Genomic DNA, 20,363 nt, shown 5'->3' with positions numbered 1-20,363 from the left:
ATCCCTGTTACGTACAAGTTTCCTGGGTTTTATGTGCATCATTTTCTTTTATATAGTTTACTGCAGTTTTAGGCAAATCAATAAAAGAAAAGAAAAGTGTAATTAAATATAGGATACCAAAATTTACACTGCAAGCCACAATAACAGAGTGCTTTACTCTACTTCATCCCAAACTTTATCTCCACAGTTATGGCCATTTTAGAATTAACCTAACATGTTCTTGGACTGTGGGAGGAAAATCCCACGCAAGCACAGAGAGGACACGCAAACTCCACACAGAAAGGCCCCGGGAAGCTTTGACGCAGGCCCCTGGTGTGTCCTCTTGTTTGAAATGGTTTGAATGATCACATTTAAATGCATAAAATTGACTCCTAAGCAAAACTGATCCTGGAAAAACATCAGAGTGAAGCTACAGTCAAGCTCCCTGTTATTCCCAGCAGGAGCCCTGCAAGAGTGCACTAAGCAGGCTGAATTTCCTTCTGACAAGCGATGACATAAAAACTATTTCTGAGCCTTTAAAGCATCGTGATACTCAGCAAAGAGTGGATGTTAAAATGAATGATGCAACATTTGAACCGCTAAGGCTGTTTACTGACAGAAATGCGTCTCTCTTTCAGCAAAGATCAACATTTTACTTTTTTCAAACTTTTATCAACCCACACACTCACTAAAGGATGCAAAACTTATGCGTCTTTAAATACTGTATCAGGTTTTGCTTTGTGTAAAACAGAAGATGTCGGGCTGTTTGCTTCAAAGTCTCGTATAATCTGTGGTTACTAAAGCAAGTCACGCATCCAGAAAAAGCCTTATGACATTTTAATGAGACTCCAAAGCCAACTTGCAAGAATGAAATGTGGGCGAATTCACATCAGTGCTCTGTGTTTGGTGACTCAGCCATTATGTAGGATTTTTTTTTAAGTTTTATTTTTCTAATCATCCAAAAGCATCAAAGTAGCAGTTTCAACTAGAAGTTTTTTTTCATTGAGTTATAAATTCCATGGTGTTTAAACATACATTTAAAAAGTGTTAGAATATTTTATGCGATTGACCACAGAAACGTCTTAAATCAAATATGGTCAAATATGGTCATATACAGTCATGTGACAAAGAAAGAATAGAATGCATCTAAAGGATAAAGGTCACTCTTTCGAGGATGCCAACATTCACATTTTGGACAGAGAGGACAGATGGTTTGAAAGAGGAGTGAAAGAAGCCATTTACGTCCACTGTGAGCGACCATCTTTGAACAGAGGCGCTGGTTTACGACACCAACTGTCTGCCATCTATAATCCAGTTTTGAGTTCCCTCCCCAGATGCCTTAACGCCCACTCACATCCTGGGCCATCTAACCTCAGGAAATCACATGATAGGGTGGGGCCAGGTTTCACAATGAGCTCACCCGAAACCCTGGCTGATTGTGACCCACACCCGCTTTCACACCTTGGCTCATGTGATTAGGTAGAGGATCATCAGGGGGTCCTTTGTCCCTCTTTGGGGGGAAACTACCACTGGGTTTAAATCTGGGACTCTCCACCATTTGACCTTAGAACTGAAGAAGCTTCTCGGATGAGAGGTGAAACGTCTTCAAGCAACTTAAAGAAGTCCAGACGCTTTTCTTTCCAAGCTCCTTAGACAAAGAATAGAATAGAATTCAACTTTATTGTTATTGCACATGTCACAAGTACAAGGCAACAAAATGCAGTTTGCATCCATCCAGAAGTGCTTTAGCCATGATATAGATATATTACAAAATATATACTAGCAATAATATAGGTATATAGATATATTACAGAAATGGGTCTGTTATAGGTATGAGGGTACAAAAATGGGTCTATTATGGGTATGTTGCAATGTACACGGTATGATGGGATGTTATGAATATGCTATAAGTATGTACAGGCTGTAGTGGGTATACAAGCTATGTACAGGCTATGAACAGGATATGAAACTATACAGAAATATGAAATATAAAGCTATACAGAAATATGCAAACAGTTGTAAACTGTTGTAGAATTATAATTATCGTATTGTACAGAATGATTGTTTATACAGAATTATACAGTAGTGCAGTTAAGATAAGTGAAATATGTGGCTACTTTCTACAGAGGCTTTATAAAGTGCTAGTGGTTGTGGTTGGGTTGACCTTCCGGTCCGAGGCAGAGCAGCTCCCGTACCCGACTGTTATACAGTTGGTCAGGATGCTCTCGATGGTGCAGCGATAGAAGTTCACCAGGATGTCTGAGGACAGGTGGTTCTTCCTCAGAGTCCTCAGGAAGAAGAGGTGCTGGTGAGCCTTCTTGACCAGCTTGGAGCAGCCGTCCCTTTAATGTAGATGGGTGGATGTGGGTCAGCAAAGCACCTCCTCACGAGATAATAAAAACATTATCTGATTCTCACCAGATTCTAAAATTAGTTCAATACAGTGTTGTGGTTTATTTACCTAAAAAAATAAGCCACAATTCAGTTTGCAGAAAACTAAGTACAACCTTACTGATTTCATATTAATTAAGAGGGTAGGTCATGTGGTTAACTGAACATCAGCTGGTGTGACCACCTCTCTAACAGCAGAGGTTTTGGCTGTTTTCTGGTCTAGATCATTTGGTTGTGTGTCACAAATCTTCCCAGGAGTTACGTCACAGCAAATTCACCCCAATGTCAGACCATGCAATGCTCAAAGACACTGCAACAAATCTAAGAGCTACCGTTTACAGGCCTCAGATACCATGTGAAATGTTAAAGTTCATCACAGTGTAATTTGAAAAAGGGCAAACAAGTATGGCTTGTTTGGAGGCGTTGCCAGGGGAAAGCCTCTTCTCTCTAGAGACAACATGGCAAAATTGCATCTGAACAAACCACAAGGTTTCTGGAACAATATCCTTCGGATACAAGAGACCAAAGTGGAGACATGACCATATGTAAAGAACCATATTTAGAGAAAACCAAACACAGCATGTTAGCACCAACTGCTCAGCACAGTGGTTGAGAGGGGATGATTTGGACTTGTTTTAGGACCTGGACACCTTGCAGTCATTGAGTCGACCAGAAGCTCCTGGTATTGTCAAGGTAAATGTGAGGCTATGCGTCATACAGTTAAAGCTTGTCCCAAATTAGCACATGAAACAGAGCACAACAGCAAATCTACAACAAAATGATTGAAAAAAAGAAAAGAATCAAGGTGTCGCAGTGACCCAGTGAAACTCTAGATTGCAATCTGATAGAAAAACTGTGGTGGGATTCTAGGAGAGCTCAATGAACTGAATCATCGTTGTAAAGAAGAGTGGGCAAAAATTCTTCCACAGCAGTTTGTGAGACTGATAAATTAACTGCTTTCTGTGCGACTTTAAGAGATTGACTCATGCACTTTTTTTCTTTTTTTTTTTTTTTTTTTACACACACTGCTTCTGCACTGACCTAAAGTTGTATTTAAATCATTTTAGAATCTGATGAGGACCATGGATGGGTATTATTATGTTCTGATATGCAAAGCTTATGATTAAGAAGGTGTAGTTTCTAACGTGACTGTACTCCGCAGTGCAAATCTAATATTATGAAAGTATAACTGCTATAGTATGCTGGCTAGGATAAGATGCTGTTAGCTCGAACACCTTAAAACTTTTATCATTCATTCAGATGGATACAATAAGATACATTTACTAAGAAAAATAAGTTATTGATCTATGGATATATTTATATGTTCAGGTATAGTTATTCATATACTGCTGGTCTGCGATGAAAGTCATCCAAGCCTCATATTATAAAGGGAAAATTTTAGAGCGAGAATCCCAACAAAAAAGGAAAACGGAGGCAGAAAAGAGCATGAGATGACAACCAGGACAAGTTAATGATATAAAATAGTGCTATGTATGTAAATGCATGCAGAGTGAAAAGAGGGCAGTGGAAGAGAAACACCCATGAGAGGTCCCCCAGCAACCTGAGCCTGTAGCTGCATAAGTAGTGTATGGTTCAGGGCCACCTGATCCAACTGTGAGCTTTAGGAAAAAATAAAGTTTGAATATAATCGTATTAATAGAGCTTATGTGTGTGTCCCCAACCCGAACTGGGAGCTGGTTCCACAGCTGAAGGCTCTTCCTTCTGTTATATGTTTGGAAACTCTTGGAGCTCTAAGGTGCTCTATTATGATAATATGGGACTACGGTGCCCTTAAAATGGAACAGGGCCAGATCATTCAGGACTTTGTATGTGAGGATGTATAAGCAGAGATGAAATGTTTAATAAGCAGATCCATAATTTTCTCTTCATCTCCCTTTTTCCTTGTAAGATTCTATTTCGGCAGAGAAAATAACACGCCGTCCTCCGGATGTTGCCAGTCAGCATATGCACATGAATAGCTGCACTGATCGACAGTTCACACACCCAAATCAGCGTGTTTCTTTAGAAGTGCTGAGCACAACAGCAAACTCCATTGAGGCAGTCAAACCGCATGTTTATAATGCAGTGTTAGTCTGCTCTGTATGATTGAAAACCTGCTTCTGGGCTGTCTGCTCGCTCTGAGTTTGATTACTTCCCCAACGGACTCTACAAGTGCATCTTTGAAGTCGCTCTGTCGGTATTATTTTATGCATGAGTAAATAAATACAGTAACTGTCACCAGGATTTTTGTTGGAAGAGCTAAAAATACAGTATGGGGTGTGATTTGGCCACATGAAAAACAGCTATATTTGAAAACACAAGGACTGTTTGTCTCAGGTTTACCCACGAGGTTTGTTTCTATGATTTTTACATTTTCAAGACTGAGCTTTTTTTAATCCTGATAATATTTTTCATGTAGAGTGTTAAAGAGGGATGAGTGATCCACAGGATGTCCACGAATGAGAAACTACCCTCTTCTTCTTTTGGTATCCACTGTCAGGAATAAAGGAACTGGGGTGTGGAGGTCATTTATCCACAGGGATGAATCCTCAAATCCTTACTGGCCTTGAGAGCTCAGAATAGTTGAGCTTCATCTCCTTCAGCACTCCATGTGGTTTTTATCCTTGTCAAAATGCTTCTTTATTGGAGCTAGTGTATAGGCGGCGTTTTCAAACGACAACCCACAGACATAATCTCCTTTTCAGACCATTTTCCAAAGGGATGTGTCAAAGAATGTTTCTGCTTCCTGTACAGCTTTGGTGAAAGCAACTTAACCGGTATAAGAACCTGAAATTTCCCAAAGGGCAATGAGCAATATAGCTGGTCATATATTATATGTATGAATATGCTCCTTTTTCCTCATCTTTGACTTTGTTCCTGCTTAGAATTAAAAAGCGGTCTCTGGCTGTTGTTTGGGGGGGACAGATCCCAAAACAATTGCGTGAGTCAGAGCTTCTTTTTTTAAATTATTTACTTTTTTATTATTCTAAATAACTACAACTACAGTTGTTGTTATTGCGTTAAATAATAAATGGCCTGGTACTTAGTGCTTTTCTACTCAATGTGAGCACTCAAAGCAATTTCTTACTACAAAACTCATTCGTCTATTCACACATACATTCATACAAGTGCTTTTAAATAGACATTCACACATTCACACTCTGATGGATGCATCAGGGGCAACTCGGATTTCCCACCCATTATGCAAAACAAATAATCCAACTATTAAAGTTTGCATACATGACATCCTGAGCTTCATCGCAGCCAGTCGAGAGATTATTGGAAGAGTGAAACCACTGTGACCACTGCAGCAGAGTGCACAGAACAAGAGTCACATGTGGAAACTTCAGTTCAACTAGTGGTAAAACATCCACCGAATATCTTTAAATTCTAATCCAAAGGAAATAAAACACTAGTTGTGCTGCTGTCACCCGTTTGCTTAAACAAGCCAATTAGCTTCTTTCTCCTGCCTTCAAGCCAACTTTCTCCTGATTGGCTGTCCCTCATAAACAGAAGATTTAAACAGCATTTGGCTTCTTTGGTCAGAGCAATGTGCCTGACATGACCATATCACGGATACCCGCTTTCAATGACATCATAAAGATCATAGTGCAGAGCAAAATGTCTGAAACTATGTGTTTAGACCAATCTGAAGCCTGAGGTTTCGGCTCACAGCGATTACTTGCACTTATGCCGACCTCATCGGCGACATCATTGAAACCTTAGCCATGCTTAGTGTGATCGTCCAAGACTGTAATGGGGTATAAATATATACAGTATGAATGCAGGAAGAAAAATAAGCAAAAGCATAATGAGTGCCTTATTTGTAGTTCCAAAACCATGACAAAGCACAGACTTCCAGTATATATATAGGATACCGTATCATGAGCTGCATGGCCTCATGGCAGAGTACACACATCTATAAAGGTATATGTTTGTACATCATGAGTTTTTAATGCCATTTCATTTTGACTTATAATTCTGGTTTATCTTTAATAACGTCTGCACTCATAGTCATGGAAAGAAAAATTTGTATTGCCTAGCTTATGTTTCATAACAGTTACGGATGTAATTTAGTGAACTCCATTTTTATATACTATCATCTTATTTACATATCTTCTTGAACAGTACACACACACACACACACACACACACACACACACACACACACACACACACAAATATTCCCTCACACTGTATCCTTGACAATAGCTCCCTAATGTTTCAGCAGTGACAGGCTGAGGGTAATGCCCATTACAGATGTCTGCCCACACATGACAGTTGACACGATCAATATGCCTCTGCTGCTCCGCCTCGGATCGTCATTCCAAGAAGCCTTGGAACTGCGACCTTTACTGACACCTGCAGATCTAGTGGGAGTTTTGCTCGGTAACGTTACAAAATAGGTGCAGTTACTGTAGCTGCACTCCACAAATACCATAAAGCTAAATAAAAGAAAATCACATTTTGGTTATGCAAGCTGGAACAGTTACAGGACTCTGGGTCTAATTTGTAGAAGAAGAAGAAAAACCCTGTCCACTTATTATTACTAGATTTCAGTTCACAAGCAGAAAATGGGAACTAGTGCCCAGTATGGCAGCAGGGAAAGACCCAATTAGACAGTGACATGTCTGTCAGTGGAAGGCAATGGTGTTATGGGGTCTAGAGGGGCCCTTTAGCTAGAGACTGGGCTATCATACAGGAAGCTGCTTAGAAAGGAAACCATAAGCTTTATTCGCAAAGCTTCTGTGGAAACATGAAGAGTGAAAACATGTAAAATGTAGTATTTCATCACATGCCTAAAGTGGAGCCTACTCCGTATGCACTCCTATTTATCTCCTTCTGTAACCCCAGAGGAGGAGTACAGGTCTACCTTTGCTTCAGTTGACAGTTGTGCTCTATCGGGAGCACTATGATACAGTAAGTAGTATAATACATGACAACATATCTTGGGCGCCCTAAAGCTTTTTGTCTCTAGTTAGCTTGTTAGGAGTGTGTTTTTGACACTGTGTGCTAGGCATGGTGACAACAGAGTATGCTACTTCTATCATGCTACCATCTCCCCAGTGCAACCCCCTCCCAGTCCCGCAGAGGTTTATCACGGGCTGCATATCAAATGTGCACCTCGACAAGTCATCAAAGCAGAGAACAAGTGCCTTCTAGAGCTATGCTATTTACAGCCGGTACCAGTTTGTGATTGCTTGAAATGTCAAAACTGTGTCATTAAATTGCATTTCAGTTGCATGCACTTGACCTTTTCGTTTTGCATTTCATAATCCATATCACAGAACTATTAATTGGGACTGTTGATTAGACAGCGCTGTTTTTGCAGGGGTCACCTTGGGCTCTGAGCTTGCAGTGGACATTTTTAGTCATCCTGACAGATTTGCTCTAGGGATAGGACTCCTGGTCAATATTTCAAAATCAAACAGAATAATTTCACAGTTCAGTTTTATGGCAGTGAGTTTGGCACCATGCTGAGATTCATATTTAGCTTAGACGCACTTCTTGAAAAGTACTATGCAAAACTCACACACTGTTCATCTGCTGTAGATAGTATTTAGACCTTTTTACCTTTTTCCTTTGCATTCTGGTTGTCAAGTGTCCTGAAATGTTTTATGATATGCCAAATATTCAGCTAATAGCTCTTTGGGAATCACCTTGCTGGTGCAAAAATACTCTTTATTCCTTTAAAACTGAAAATGAATGAAAATGACTTTTTCAGCATTTTCAGGTCATTGTAACAAAGAGCCTAAAGATATGATTTAAAATGAGTTTTTTTGCAAAATTTTTAAAGGTCAACATTCCTCAGGTCAGGTACAAGGATCAAACTGAAATGAGTGAAAAATCAATCAAAGCTTTATTCGTCACATGCAGGTTGCCCTGCAGTGAAATGGGACCCCCCCCCGACCTTACACATATAGCACAAACATTACATGGGGATACAGGTCGGAGATTGGTAGAGTCAGAGAAAAAAAAACATTGAAATGTACACTACAATGGGAAAAGTACAAGAGGGAAAAAAAAAGAGACCCCTACTCATGCTATGCTTCCATGGTAGGACAGCATGAGAACAGGAAACAAAAAAACTCCTCTGCACAAAAAAGCACATAAATGTCCACAGCACAACATTGTGAAGACATGACAAGCCACAGGGGTGGCAGCCAATGTCCAAAGAAAAACTTTGAACGACTTCCAGAAAGCCTGGAGGACTATTACTTCAGACTACTTACTACTATACTTTTGCATGTATGTCTATGCAGCACTAAATAATGTGATCAGCTACTGAAATAACTGCTATTAAATAGCAGTTTAAAGTCTCCATATTTGCTTCCTTTATGTATTTTATCATATTCCTTTCTGTCACCTCCTATGCACCTCATGGCAGATTTTGAGTATTTCATGCAACAAATTCATTTGTTGTGTTCACCACAACACATCACGATACGATTAGGTGCAGTATGATTTGCATTTTTTCTACATATAACAATTTAGTCAAAGCTGCACAAGGCCACCTCTTTTGTTAAAGCTGTCCTTTCTCCTTACAGCATCTTACACAATGAAATTGCAGTTGCCAAATCCTCATTGCCTATGCACAAATTGTCTCTCTTTTCCCCTCCTTTTTTTTGCAGCCGATTTGCAGTTTAAGTGGTTTTGTGACCAAACAAGCTTGTAGTACAATGCTCTAACAAGCTCACAGTATGTGTTGCAGACACACACACATGCAGAAGAAATTAAAATGTGTGATTTACATGCATGTCCTGAGGTTACAAGTGCCCTGCTAGTATAAATTTGTGGCCTCACACTCCCACGATTATTGCTGTGGGTCATATGGACATGTTTTGTGTTCAGCAAGACCTCTCAAAACAGCATCCTACATTCCTACCTAAATGCCCATTATCTGTGCTTGGCAGAAATACACATGCCTCTTATTTCCTAATTTATTATCACTTCTGTTATGTGATATTTCTATCAGAAGGCTGTAGCTGGCCTCACAGATTAGGCCTTTCAAACCAAAAATCAATTTGTTTGAGCTCTTTGATGACATGAGGCTGTGTGTTTTTCTTCTTAAGGGATTTAGATGGAAATAGGGATGCATGCATTAGAGAAGATATACAGGAATGCTTGAAAGCATGCAGGCACTTGACTATAAACCCACATACTCACTCAGGTGTGGATTTAATGAACAGGGTGTTTGTGTCTTTGAGGTTTCCTCTGTGGGGATCCTGTGTAAAAAAAAATATATATATATAAAAAAAATGTCGCTCTAAAAATAAGTTTTGAATCAGATTTTTTATCTAAAACCCTATCTTGATAGATTTTTGTAAATTAACTCTAATATTAACAGAACCACCCTTTTGTCTCAAATATAATTTCCCAGGTGCAATGCTTTGGCAGCTTTGGAAATGCTGAAAGACAAAGAACAGTGCTGATCAGAGCTGGAGAAAACACAGAGAGGATTGAGAGGCTCCATCCAATCAGCACTAGGAAGCGCTAAGCCATGCCCACCACACATCTGTACAATGACGTCAGAGTCCAGTGGACTGCAGCACACTGACAGGTCTTTTTATGTGACTAATGTGCAGGAGGGCTTAGTAACCCGTGATGGCAAAGGTGCTGCATGTCCACAATCCTACTATGCAGTAGGAGTTTATAACAGCACTCTTGCATGTCAACATCTTAAATGCCTTCATTGCTGGCTAAAAATTAAGCAACTTCAACTCCTTATTCACACATCAATACAAGCACTTTTTTCTATGCTCTTTCTATGTAAGTTTTTTCTATCTAGCATTCACAGTCATTCACATTCATACTCCATTGGATGCATTGGAGAGCAATTTGGAGTTAGCATCTTTTCCAAGGATATTTGGCATGCAGACTCAAGCAGATGGGGGTTATTGATTTAATTGATTGTTATCGATACAGTAAGCCAAAAAATAAATAAATACATTTACCTGTGTCTTTACTATAATAAGAAGTCAGAAGGTATACTGACACCACACAGCTAATAATGTGTGTCTCTTTTAAAATGTCTCCATCTTGATTATATTCTAAAAGCGTCTAATCTTACGTTATGATTTCAAATGTAAAGTCAAGCTCACAGTGAATATGTGGTATTGTGCTACAGTGCTGAGGGTGAGTTTTGAGAAGCAGTTCAGGGGTGCAGACTCAGCTCAGTCTGCTAAATGAGATCTGCTGCTCCACTGCTGGAAATGCTGTTAACCTGCTATGTCAAGAGCAAATACTTTGATGTCTCCCAGAACCAAATCCCTCTGTCGGGTGTGAGGACACCAGTGAGTTCATCCCACTCAGCTTCACGGAGCTCACCGAACTGTGGAACACACCATGAACTGCTTGGGTATTTCCTGTACTGACTAAACTAGATTTGCTATCTCAATAACAGCTTAACACTATTCTTGTGGATCCAATTATGATAGTCTGAGATACAAAATGTTAACTTGAATGCTGGCATGTAGTTCCATGAAAAGAAATAAAGGAGCCCGGACAGTGAATTGAATTAAACCATTCAATAAAGTGGATTCATCTCATGAAAAGGTCACTTGATGAGAGAAAATTGAATGAAAACTGGATACATGTCACCCCTGGTTGGAAGTTTGTTAGAGCAGAAATGCTTCTCTCTTTTTTTTTTTTTTCATGTGATAAAAGAATGAATGAGTCCTTTTTTCCATAGAAACATTGCATCTGCATTAGCATTTCTAAAGAAAGAGATGGTAAAAGTGTGGAATTGTTTCTGAAACAACCCGATAATTGATAGAGACCTGAGAAAAAAAGGCTAAGAGTCATTGTGTATCTGCTTAAAAATGTAAATGGCAATAATGAGGTGCACTTGTACATTTGTTTAGTTCAGACAGTTTAGTGTTTAAAGTGAAATGTATCAACTGAATGCTGAACAGGGGAAAAAAAACTAACGAGAACGGCACATTTAAGGCGAAGGTGAAAGACTTCTATGTCTAATCCATCATGTGAATGACACTAATAGCACAGCAGGCTTATAGGAAGACAATACAGTCAAAGAGGGTAAAATGTGTAACTAAAGGATGCCATCAATCCCAAAGTTTCCTGAATGTTTATGCATAAATATGCTTCTTTTTTTTAAGTACAAAGAAATCTCAGTATAGAAGCCTATACTGAGGCCGTTTTGTTGGCACATTGGAGTTAAACGTCACATAAGACAAAAAAAACAACCAAATTTTCCATGTTTATAGAAATTTGTTTATCTGCCTCTGAATGATACATGACCAAGGGCCGGTGTTCTGCAGGTTTTAGATGTCCTTGATCCAGCACAGCTGATTTAAATGGCTAAATTACCTCCTCAACATGTCTTGAAGTTCTCCAAAGGCCTGGAAATGAACTAATCATTTGATTCAGGTGTGTTGACCCTGGGTGAGATCTAAAACCTGCACCTCAAGGCATGGAGTTCCTCACCCCTCCTTTAGGTGAAGACTTCTGGCTCAACAGTACATAGTAAAATATCATTTTAAGAAAAGCATTAAAAGCCTAAATTAAATACATAAAGTTTACTGTAAGTAACTGATACTTTCCCAGTTGATAATTACTTTTTAGTATTTCTGATGTAAATGGGGTATCCTCTCATAAATATCCAATGGAGTAGTAGTTCAATAAAAACCTACTGTGCATGTTTATTTTGACCATTACTCTGAAATTAATCTTATTATCTAAGAAAAATAATCTAAAAATGACCAGTGCACGAAACATATTTTTGTCTGCTGGTGTCTTTGATACTAAACAACATCGTTGCAACACCCTGCAGATTGAAGTTGTCTTAAACGCTTAAGCCATTATTCACCTGAAACGGCCATCCTTCCCTCACTGAGTGAGCACAGCACGCCATCCAGACAGCATGTTTTAGACAGTGATAGCTTCTCCTGTTGTCACACAGAAAACGATTGCCTCATTTGAGTAATTTAAGCATCCTTCTGCTCCTCCAATCAATACGGAGCTACAGTACACTCCAAAAAAAGGCGTTGACAACCTAGTAAGAGTTTACTCTACTTTTTAGAAATTGCGCAAGTAAACGGTACTACCACAAAGCAAGCATTGAGGGGTTTTTTTCTAAAACAGCTTTTAAAAAAACTGTCATTTAAAAATGTATTCGCTGGAAATATTTATTTACATGTTTTTTTCTTTTAATTTATCTTTTAAATTAGTACAAGAAAACACAATAGTCTACACATTCTTGTCCCATTTTGTTTTATCCGCCTTAAAAAAGGAAAAAAGAAATGAAAATAAGTTGAAATGACTGTAACAAAAGGCCATTTTTACAGTGTACAAACAGAGCGAACGTGTGTCTCTGCTGCCAATTTAGGCACCCGGTATGTTGTTGGCTGAGCCTCGCTGTGATGCTCTGACTGATTATTGGTGAAGCCAGAGGAGGAGGGAGGCAGTAATCCGTGCACAGAGCGACCCATCTGAGCCGCCAGCAGAGCTGCTTGCGGCGGGCGTGGAGAGACTATGGAGCTGCCGGGGTTTACTCTCAGTTCAGATCGCTAAAGGATACAGACTAATATACCGCATGCGAGTGGGGACGTGCAAGAAGACCAGTGAAGAGAGCTGACTCGTTTTCACTTTAATTGTCCCGGTTGTCCTTCTCCCCGGAGCGTTACGCGTCGTACCGGAGCGCTCCACCTTCTGATGCCGGGAGCGCAGAGCCGGGTCAGGGGCTGATCCGAGTCCTCGCCTCGGATCGTTTTACAGTCTCTGTGACGCATATGAGCTTAGTTTAATATTTTTTTAATTAAAGAATCAGCTGTGGATTGTTTGCCCATCAAAGGGATTATGATTTTCTCAGACATGAGTACGGGGACCAACTCCCCCAAGGTGCATCCACCGAACGGGACGAGGTTTTACACGTTCCAGGCAAGTTAACTGCTCGTCTTCAGTCCACCTTTTGCTTGTTTTGTTTACTGAAATATCAGCTGCTTGTTTTTGTCTATTTGTGTTGACAGTATTTTTTTTTCCTTGTTTTGAGTGCCTTGTGGCTTTTATTATGGTAAATTGTAGACTGATTTTCTGCGGAACAGTGGATGTTGGGTGTTTCCTATCTGCGTGCAGAGCCCCTCAGAATCCCCTCGGTAAACTCAACCCTTTGTTTTCCACGACTTTGTATTGTGTGCTTACATTGCAAAGTGCTGTGTTTTGGATTTGTTTTGGATTTTGAGAGATCTTGGCCAAAATTCTCTATACTCGAATTTACCAAAGAATAATTTGGCAATAACTTGTCTAAGATCTTAAAGGAGAATAGTGCAAAACATCTTCACACTTTCTCTTGATGAATAAATCATCTGACAGTTGGATTGTGTGAAACTGCAATTCAGAGTTCATATAAATCTGTATAATGATTTTTAATGATTCATGATCCACCCACGTTTGGTTTGAAGAGAAATAGGGACATATGTGCACAGTGCCCTACATTGATTATTGCCCCCCCCCCCACACACACACACACACACACACATACACCACCACCCCCTGCATAATTCAGCTCTGCACAGAGCCCATGCGTGCATGCAAGGAAGCAGTGTTGGTGGATATTGATCTAGTGCGTGTTACTCCTGTAACCAAGCCAGTACTTTCTGTTTTATTGTGGGTGGAAGGAAGAAGGGAAGTGAGTGAGACTGTATCCTTTTTCATATCAGTCTTTGAGCGCCTGCTGGTTGTCTTTGTAGCAAAAAAGGGGAGGAAAAGGTGATGATGATTGGAAATTTTTGCAGCCAGGTGCAGTCAGCATGGTTTCGTAAGTGTGGAAAGTGGTTTGCGGGTTGCGTTTCAAGTGAGAAGAAGTGCTGAGGGGAGCTCAGTTTTGGACGACATATACATTTAGAAATACACCTGCCTCATAAGCCCATCAATCAAATCGCAATCTGGGCTGGCAAGAGACCAGACTGTCTCATCCCTTTGCTCTTGTGTTGCTTTACTCTTGTTGTGAAATTTTAGATCACTTTGTTTTTATGGTAAGCAAGCAGAGCGTCATTATCTCTGCCTCTTAAATCATTTCCTCGGATATCATATGCCCTCTAACTACTGAGCCACTGTGACTTTACCATTTGAAGATTTTCCCCTTCTGTGTTTGTCATAACCTCAGCTTTGCCTTTTCATGTCAAATCATTAGTGAAGAAAGGCTCCCTGGAGGGCTCATACCTGTTGGAAGAAGCTCCTCTGATACTGCAAAATCAAAAGGACCATAGATTACAGATTATAGTCCCAGGAAGTCCCCGTATAAATTAATCGAAGGACACGCCACTATTGGGCTGCTCACAAGTCTTTTTCTTCCACTCTTGGGGTGATATAATGTCACTGCACTGATCCATACCAGTGCTTTCTCAGTACAGTCATTTAAACACTTAAAACATTTCCTGTCAAATTGTTTACCATCTACTAATGATATTCATTTCATCAGATTGCCCTTCCTAGTTTGCAATTATAAATCAGTTGGGGCAAATTAAATTGCAAAGTAGGTGCCTTTTGAAGCTTCAGCCGCTCCATCAGGGTGATGAAGTTATTCAGTTTCTTTAGTATGCACTGCCAGGCACAAAAGCAAGCAGAGGTGGCACATTAACATAAGACATCGGGTAGAATGAAGGAGCATCTTTTCTCACCTGCAGTTTTGTGGTTAACCTTGGCTTATAGCATTCCAGTTGGCCTAGAATTCAAATGTGATGCACTAAAAACAAGATGAAAAGTCTACAGCTATGCTAATTACTTCAGGAGGTTATGTTCAGGCATGGTGGTTCTGTGCGAAACAGTCCACAAACACTGCCAGTCTGATAATTTTAACATGCCTATTTCATGAAAGTCCCCTGCAAAAAGACATTTCTTTTCAGCTTTAAAGTTAAAATTTCAAGAATACAGTACTAACAAAGTTATTTTTTTTCTTTATTTTTGTAGCAGTCTTTTGTACGGATTTGCATGTGACAGCAACGGAGCCCCGCAAGGGACATGGGAGGAAAAAAAAAAAAAAAAAGATTAACCTTTGCAAGATCCCAAGTTACTTTTCGCAAAAGTTCATCTTCATTTTTTTTTCTCTCCCATGTCCCTTGCGGGGCTCCGTAAACAGCCATCAGTTTTGCTAAGATTTGGTTAAAAACTAATGGCAGTTTTAAAGTGGTACATTTTAAGGGATCATTGTGATCATTCAGTGCAGGGGAACAAGAATCTGCACCATCAACTTCTCGTTGATATTAGCGAAATGAAGAATTTTTTTTTTTTTTTTTTGAGACGAGTTTGCATACTTTTTTTTATGTTCTGGGAACTAATTAGATTTTACAGTCCATAAAGATCATTCAGTGTTTCACAACCATAAACATGACTGGATGTGGACCTGTATGCACACCCATATGGAAAAGAAATAGTAAAAACTTATATGATTTACTCATGAAAGTGGCCACTTTCTCATTACTTTCATATATTGTTTTAGTAAGTATCCAAAACATACAAGTTTCATTATATAATTTTTCAAGGGATCTTATATCTGTTTTCACCCTTGTATGCTTTTCATACAAGTTTCACACAAGACAGATACAAACTTACTAAGATTTATATATATCTTTTCCATATGGGGATGCAGGAGGAAAAATGCTTAAGTTAGAAGTTCAAGTTAAATTTCTTATCTGTACGCTGTAACCATTCATTCATTCATTCGCTTCCGCTTATCCTTTTCAGGGTCGCGGGGGGCGCTGGAGCCTATCCCAGCTGTCATAGGGCGAGAGGCAGGGTACATCCTGGACAGGTCGCTGTAACGATTAGATAAAATATCTTGGGTTGAGTTGCATAGATCCTTTCACAATGCTGTCCACCGCTAAAAAGACTTTCTACCAGAAAGCCCTGAAATATGTGTATTCCCCCAAACCACAAAGCCATGATATGGCATTAACATAACTGGTTGCAGTGATGGTCTGGAGCATCATCATTATGTTGTAGGTATCACTCCAATACAGCTATATCAGATTGTGGATTGACCAGCAGGCTGTTATCCTTTGGTTTCAAGTGTGACTAAAATGCATGTTGAGCTTGTGGTGTAAAATAACCTCTTTTGACGTGCTACTTCTACTGTGCGACAAGGTGACACAGAGGAGTGACGCAACTACCTCTCTCTGCCTTTTGACTGTTTGCTGTGCTGGAGTGTTCATATTTATGGAAACCCTCCCATGAGGGGAAGACTTGCTGGCAGTGCTCCGAACCCTTTGGGCATTATTACTTAGTTTGCTGCAGATTTTTAGTCATGATTCTCTTTCAAGTGGCAGAAATTCTGCAGGAAGTGCTCTTGTAGTGTCATCATGTAACACTTTTAAAGAGTTGTACTACTAAGAGCTGGTTAGACAAACAATACACACAATGGTTCTTGTCCCTGGGCGGTTTCTCTGGAGAGGGGAAAGCACTTGCAGATTTTAAACCTTTGTGAAATAATCTTACAGAGTGTAAAAGTTTAAAGGGAGGGCTAATATTCTCACTTCTACTTACATATTTGTGTTTCCACACTCTACTGGGATCATTTTGCTGGATTCATGGTTAAATCTTTATTTATCTCCTACCTTGGTGCAGCCGATCAGTTCATACAAAAGCTGTTTTAGTTCATCTGTCTTTACACCATATAAGGAAATCCTTTCTTACTGACATCATAAAGATCCAAAAGTAGACAAAAATGGCAATGGCATTTTAAATCCTGAGCTTCGGGCTCACAGGGATCACTCATAGTATTTTAAACTTCTTTACATGAGGATCTACTATTGTAACAGTATACATATGGCAGATAATAAAAAAAAAAGAATATTAAGTCTAGATTAAACAATTATAATCTCCTAATATTTCCAATTTTGTGCAAGTGTCACTTTACAGTCAAGTCAAATTTAGCTCAATCCTTCATTATTATTAGTTGATTTGTCTGTGTCCTTGTATTTAATATTTGGTTGTTGCTACTCTACAATACCCCGCCAAACAGTTTGTCAGGGCTGAGCTATCTAATAAATTATACATAATTGTTCCCCGGGATTTGTCCTTGGTTTTCAAATTAGCGTTTCGTGTGATTAGTAGCTACAGCTGGAGTGTCTTTGCTTAAAAGCCTCCCTTTCCCCCACAGTCTAGAGTGCATTGTCTTCCATATGGCCTCTGCAGCTTTACACCTCTAGCAACATTGCAGAAAGAAGCTCCTAGTGTAGGATAAACTATTATAAAATGGATAACAAGAAGGAAGTAACACTGACTTCTTAGTCTAATCAGGGCTTAAGCAAAATTGGCAGTGAAATTTTGAACAGATTGTCAGATATGTTTCACCGACCCCCTTTTTTTTTTGTTTGTTTGTTTTTCTAAAATATTCGGTTGCTGTTAAAGAAGAGAGGAAGAAAATGAGCTGCTACTCACTGGTCTCCTTCAAAATAATCCTCTCTTCTGCAGCGAGCTGGCATTTGGGAGGTTTATAGCAGCATGGCCACAGGGGGAATTTGGCTAAAAAGCTTCTGTTTGGGTTTGCCTATAAGCATCTGTCGCCTGTGCTTTGTTTGTAAGCAGAGCCACAGCCTAGGCCAACCTCACTTAATTAAACTGCTAGAGCTGTGCTGCTACTGGTTTCCACTTCCGACTGTCTGACTGAGGGTTCACGTTCAGGGCTTGACAGAAAAGATGCAACGTGGCTGTATACGCTGATTAAAAAGTGCTTCTTCTCATTATGGTGCTTAACGCCAAGGAGGGATGTTTGTACTGATGTCCTGATAAAAATTCTTTTCTCTACTACTAAAGCTGAATGCAGACATGACACAGTGCCTCTTGTTCCATTTCACATCTTCAGATGCGTTAATCAGTGCTAACTAATGTGCATTCTCAAGCGAGCACTCTCTCCAGCCCAAACAGGCTCAAGGAGTACAGAAAGAGCCTCAAGATGGGATGACTCATAGTGAGACACCAGACAGCAGTTTGAGTGACAAGTAAACACTTATTCCTCGTTGCTCAGGATGCCAATGGCTCAACTTCCAGTTTCTCCTGTGCACGCAATCTACCATAGCACAAACTGAGTGCTGCTGACATGTCCTGTAGTTGCCAGTAAAGAAGTTTGTTTGTGACCTTCATTTATAAAATAATATAAAGAAAAATGTAGTCAGTATAGTGGATAACAAAATGATCATTGCAGTTTTCTTGGCTCTCGGTTGTTCAATTAAATACATTTAATTGAACATTTACATTTTTAGACTGAAAAAAATCTTTTCATGTTTCTAACGTTTATAATTGAATAACATATTTCAGGGTAATATGGAAATGTCAAAACGTAATCTTGGGGATCCCCGTCCGTGCACCGCGATGACAGGTTAAATACAGAACCCCATCCCGTCTTATGACTGCTGCACGTTCACCAGTGCAGATGTGGAGACGCTACACGTCATATGACACCTGGACAGTCCTGCAGGTTGATCCCGAGGGAGAAGCTGAAGCTTTGAGAACTGTGCTTGCCTGATTATCTGGAACATTTCTGCAGCTGTTTCTGTCAGTTTTTGTTTTGAGCTGAATTTTCACCATGTGTGCAGATGTAGTCATACATTAATACACGCAAGACTGCGAAGAAACAGACTCCACCAATGCATGTGAACTACACAGTCTTGTCAGTCAGGCGTACAGCAGACACGCGTACACAAGTACAAATGCGCTCACACAGTAACAACACCCAGCTGTGGAAGCGAGCTTATCATCACAGCTGTCTTACCCAGCACCCTGCCACACACTCCCCCTCCCCTTTCTGTGTGCTCCACCCTCTCTGCGTCGTGTTATTCAGCGTTGATGGATCAACAAAAGGTGGCCGTTTGCAAATTAGCACAAAAATGACAAATTAACACACGGCCGACAGACTCAAATCTTGACCTTTCATTTGTTACACTGCACATAGTAACTGCTTACAAATGCCCTCAATATCCTTACCAACACACAATCACAAGCACGCTCCTCCCTTTGGTATCCCATTCCCGCCGCTGGTCTCCCAAGTGATACGTATACGTGTGCATGCGTATGTGTTTGTGTGTTGTAGGCGTTTGCCCTATTTTCTTGGTCTTTTTTTAATCAGCCCTCGTGCATTTAAAATCTGGCCCGGGCAGATGGGGAAGGGAGTTTGACCCACTTTGATGGATTCCAGACCGATTAAAAGGATGAGTATGCTTTCGAAAGCAAGAGGTCCCTGTATACCAGGGTGTGTGCTTGTGTGTGCATACAAGAGACAGGAGAAAAAGATTGTATTCATGTGCCAGTATGCAAATAAACATTCATCCTCCACCTTGTTGTTGACAGTGTAGTTATTCCGGAAATTGTAGTGTCAAGATAAAAAAAACCAAATAGCCAATTTCAGCAATCTTTCTACGGCGAACGTAGAAAGATTGTAGTGGGCAATTTTAGCCTCAGTCTTAACAGAGATGTTATAGCTGCAGGGTTATCTGACAAAAACCCTATGCATAAGATAAATATACAAGCAACGAATCAGTTCTGCGAAATGCACAAAATCTACGGGCTGCGCTGATGCAGAGGGAGGTGTGCCTCACTCCCAGTTACAGCCGAAATTCAATTAGATGTTTTGCAAAGCGCTTATTTAAATAGGGGGAAACAAATCACTAAATGCAGCATTTTCTGCCAAATCACCATGCATATAAGTTGAAGATAATATATGTGCTGTGAATTTTTGAATGTATTTGCATGTTAAGTGATCACTGAGAGCGAAACAATGTCTATTATTTTTATTCTAGTTCCACAGCACCTGTTCTTCCCAGACAGCAAGAACAGTGGAATAACAATGGGCACAAGAGCGAAATTACACAGCAGAAGTGTCCATAGATTTTTGCTAGGTACTAGGGCTTGTTCTGGAAAGTGCTGATTCCAGATGATAAAATCGCTCATTAGCAACAATGAGGTGAAGCGTGATGACCACTGACAGGGAGAGAGATGTCATGGGCTCATGCTCTGAGATGGTATATATTTATATTTAAAGG

General features: G+C 39.9%; 1 protein-coding gene across 9 annotated transcripts in view; it reads left to right on the top strand.

Moving 5' to 3' along the window:
* The window catches only part of ppfia2 (PTPRF interacting protein alpha 2), a 185,472-nt gene that overhangs the window by 61,902 nt on the left and 103,207 nt on the right, over positions 1-20,363 (top strand). Inside the window, exon 2 of one of the 9 annotated variants that reach the window (XM_076876085.1) lies at positions 9,752-9,931. The exons of 7 other annotated variants lie outside the window; for them this stretch is intronic. Coding sequence is in view for 1 of the 2 variants with exons in the window: in XM_076876083.1 (XP_076732198.1) it covers positions 13,189-13,269 (81 nt within the window). In the remaining variant the exon portion in view is untranslated. Of the gene's footprint in view, positions 1-9,751; positions 9,932-12,748; positions 13,270-20,363 lie in introns of those variants that run through there. One more of the 9 variants, XM_076876083.1, reaches the window with a different exon arrangement.

Source organism: Maylandia zebra, linkage group LG17 (assembly GCF_041146795.1).
Source record: "Maylandia zebra isolate NMK-2024a linkage group LG17, Mzebra_GT3a, whole genome shotgun sequence".
NCBI classification, from domain to species: Eukaryota; Metazoa; Chordata; class Actinopteri; order Cichliformes; family Cichlidae; genus Maylandia; species Maylandia zebra.
This window is presented reverse-complemented; position numbering and strand designations above follow the sequence as displayed.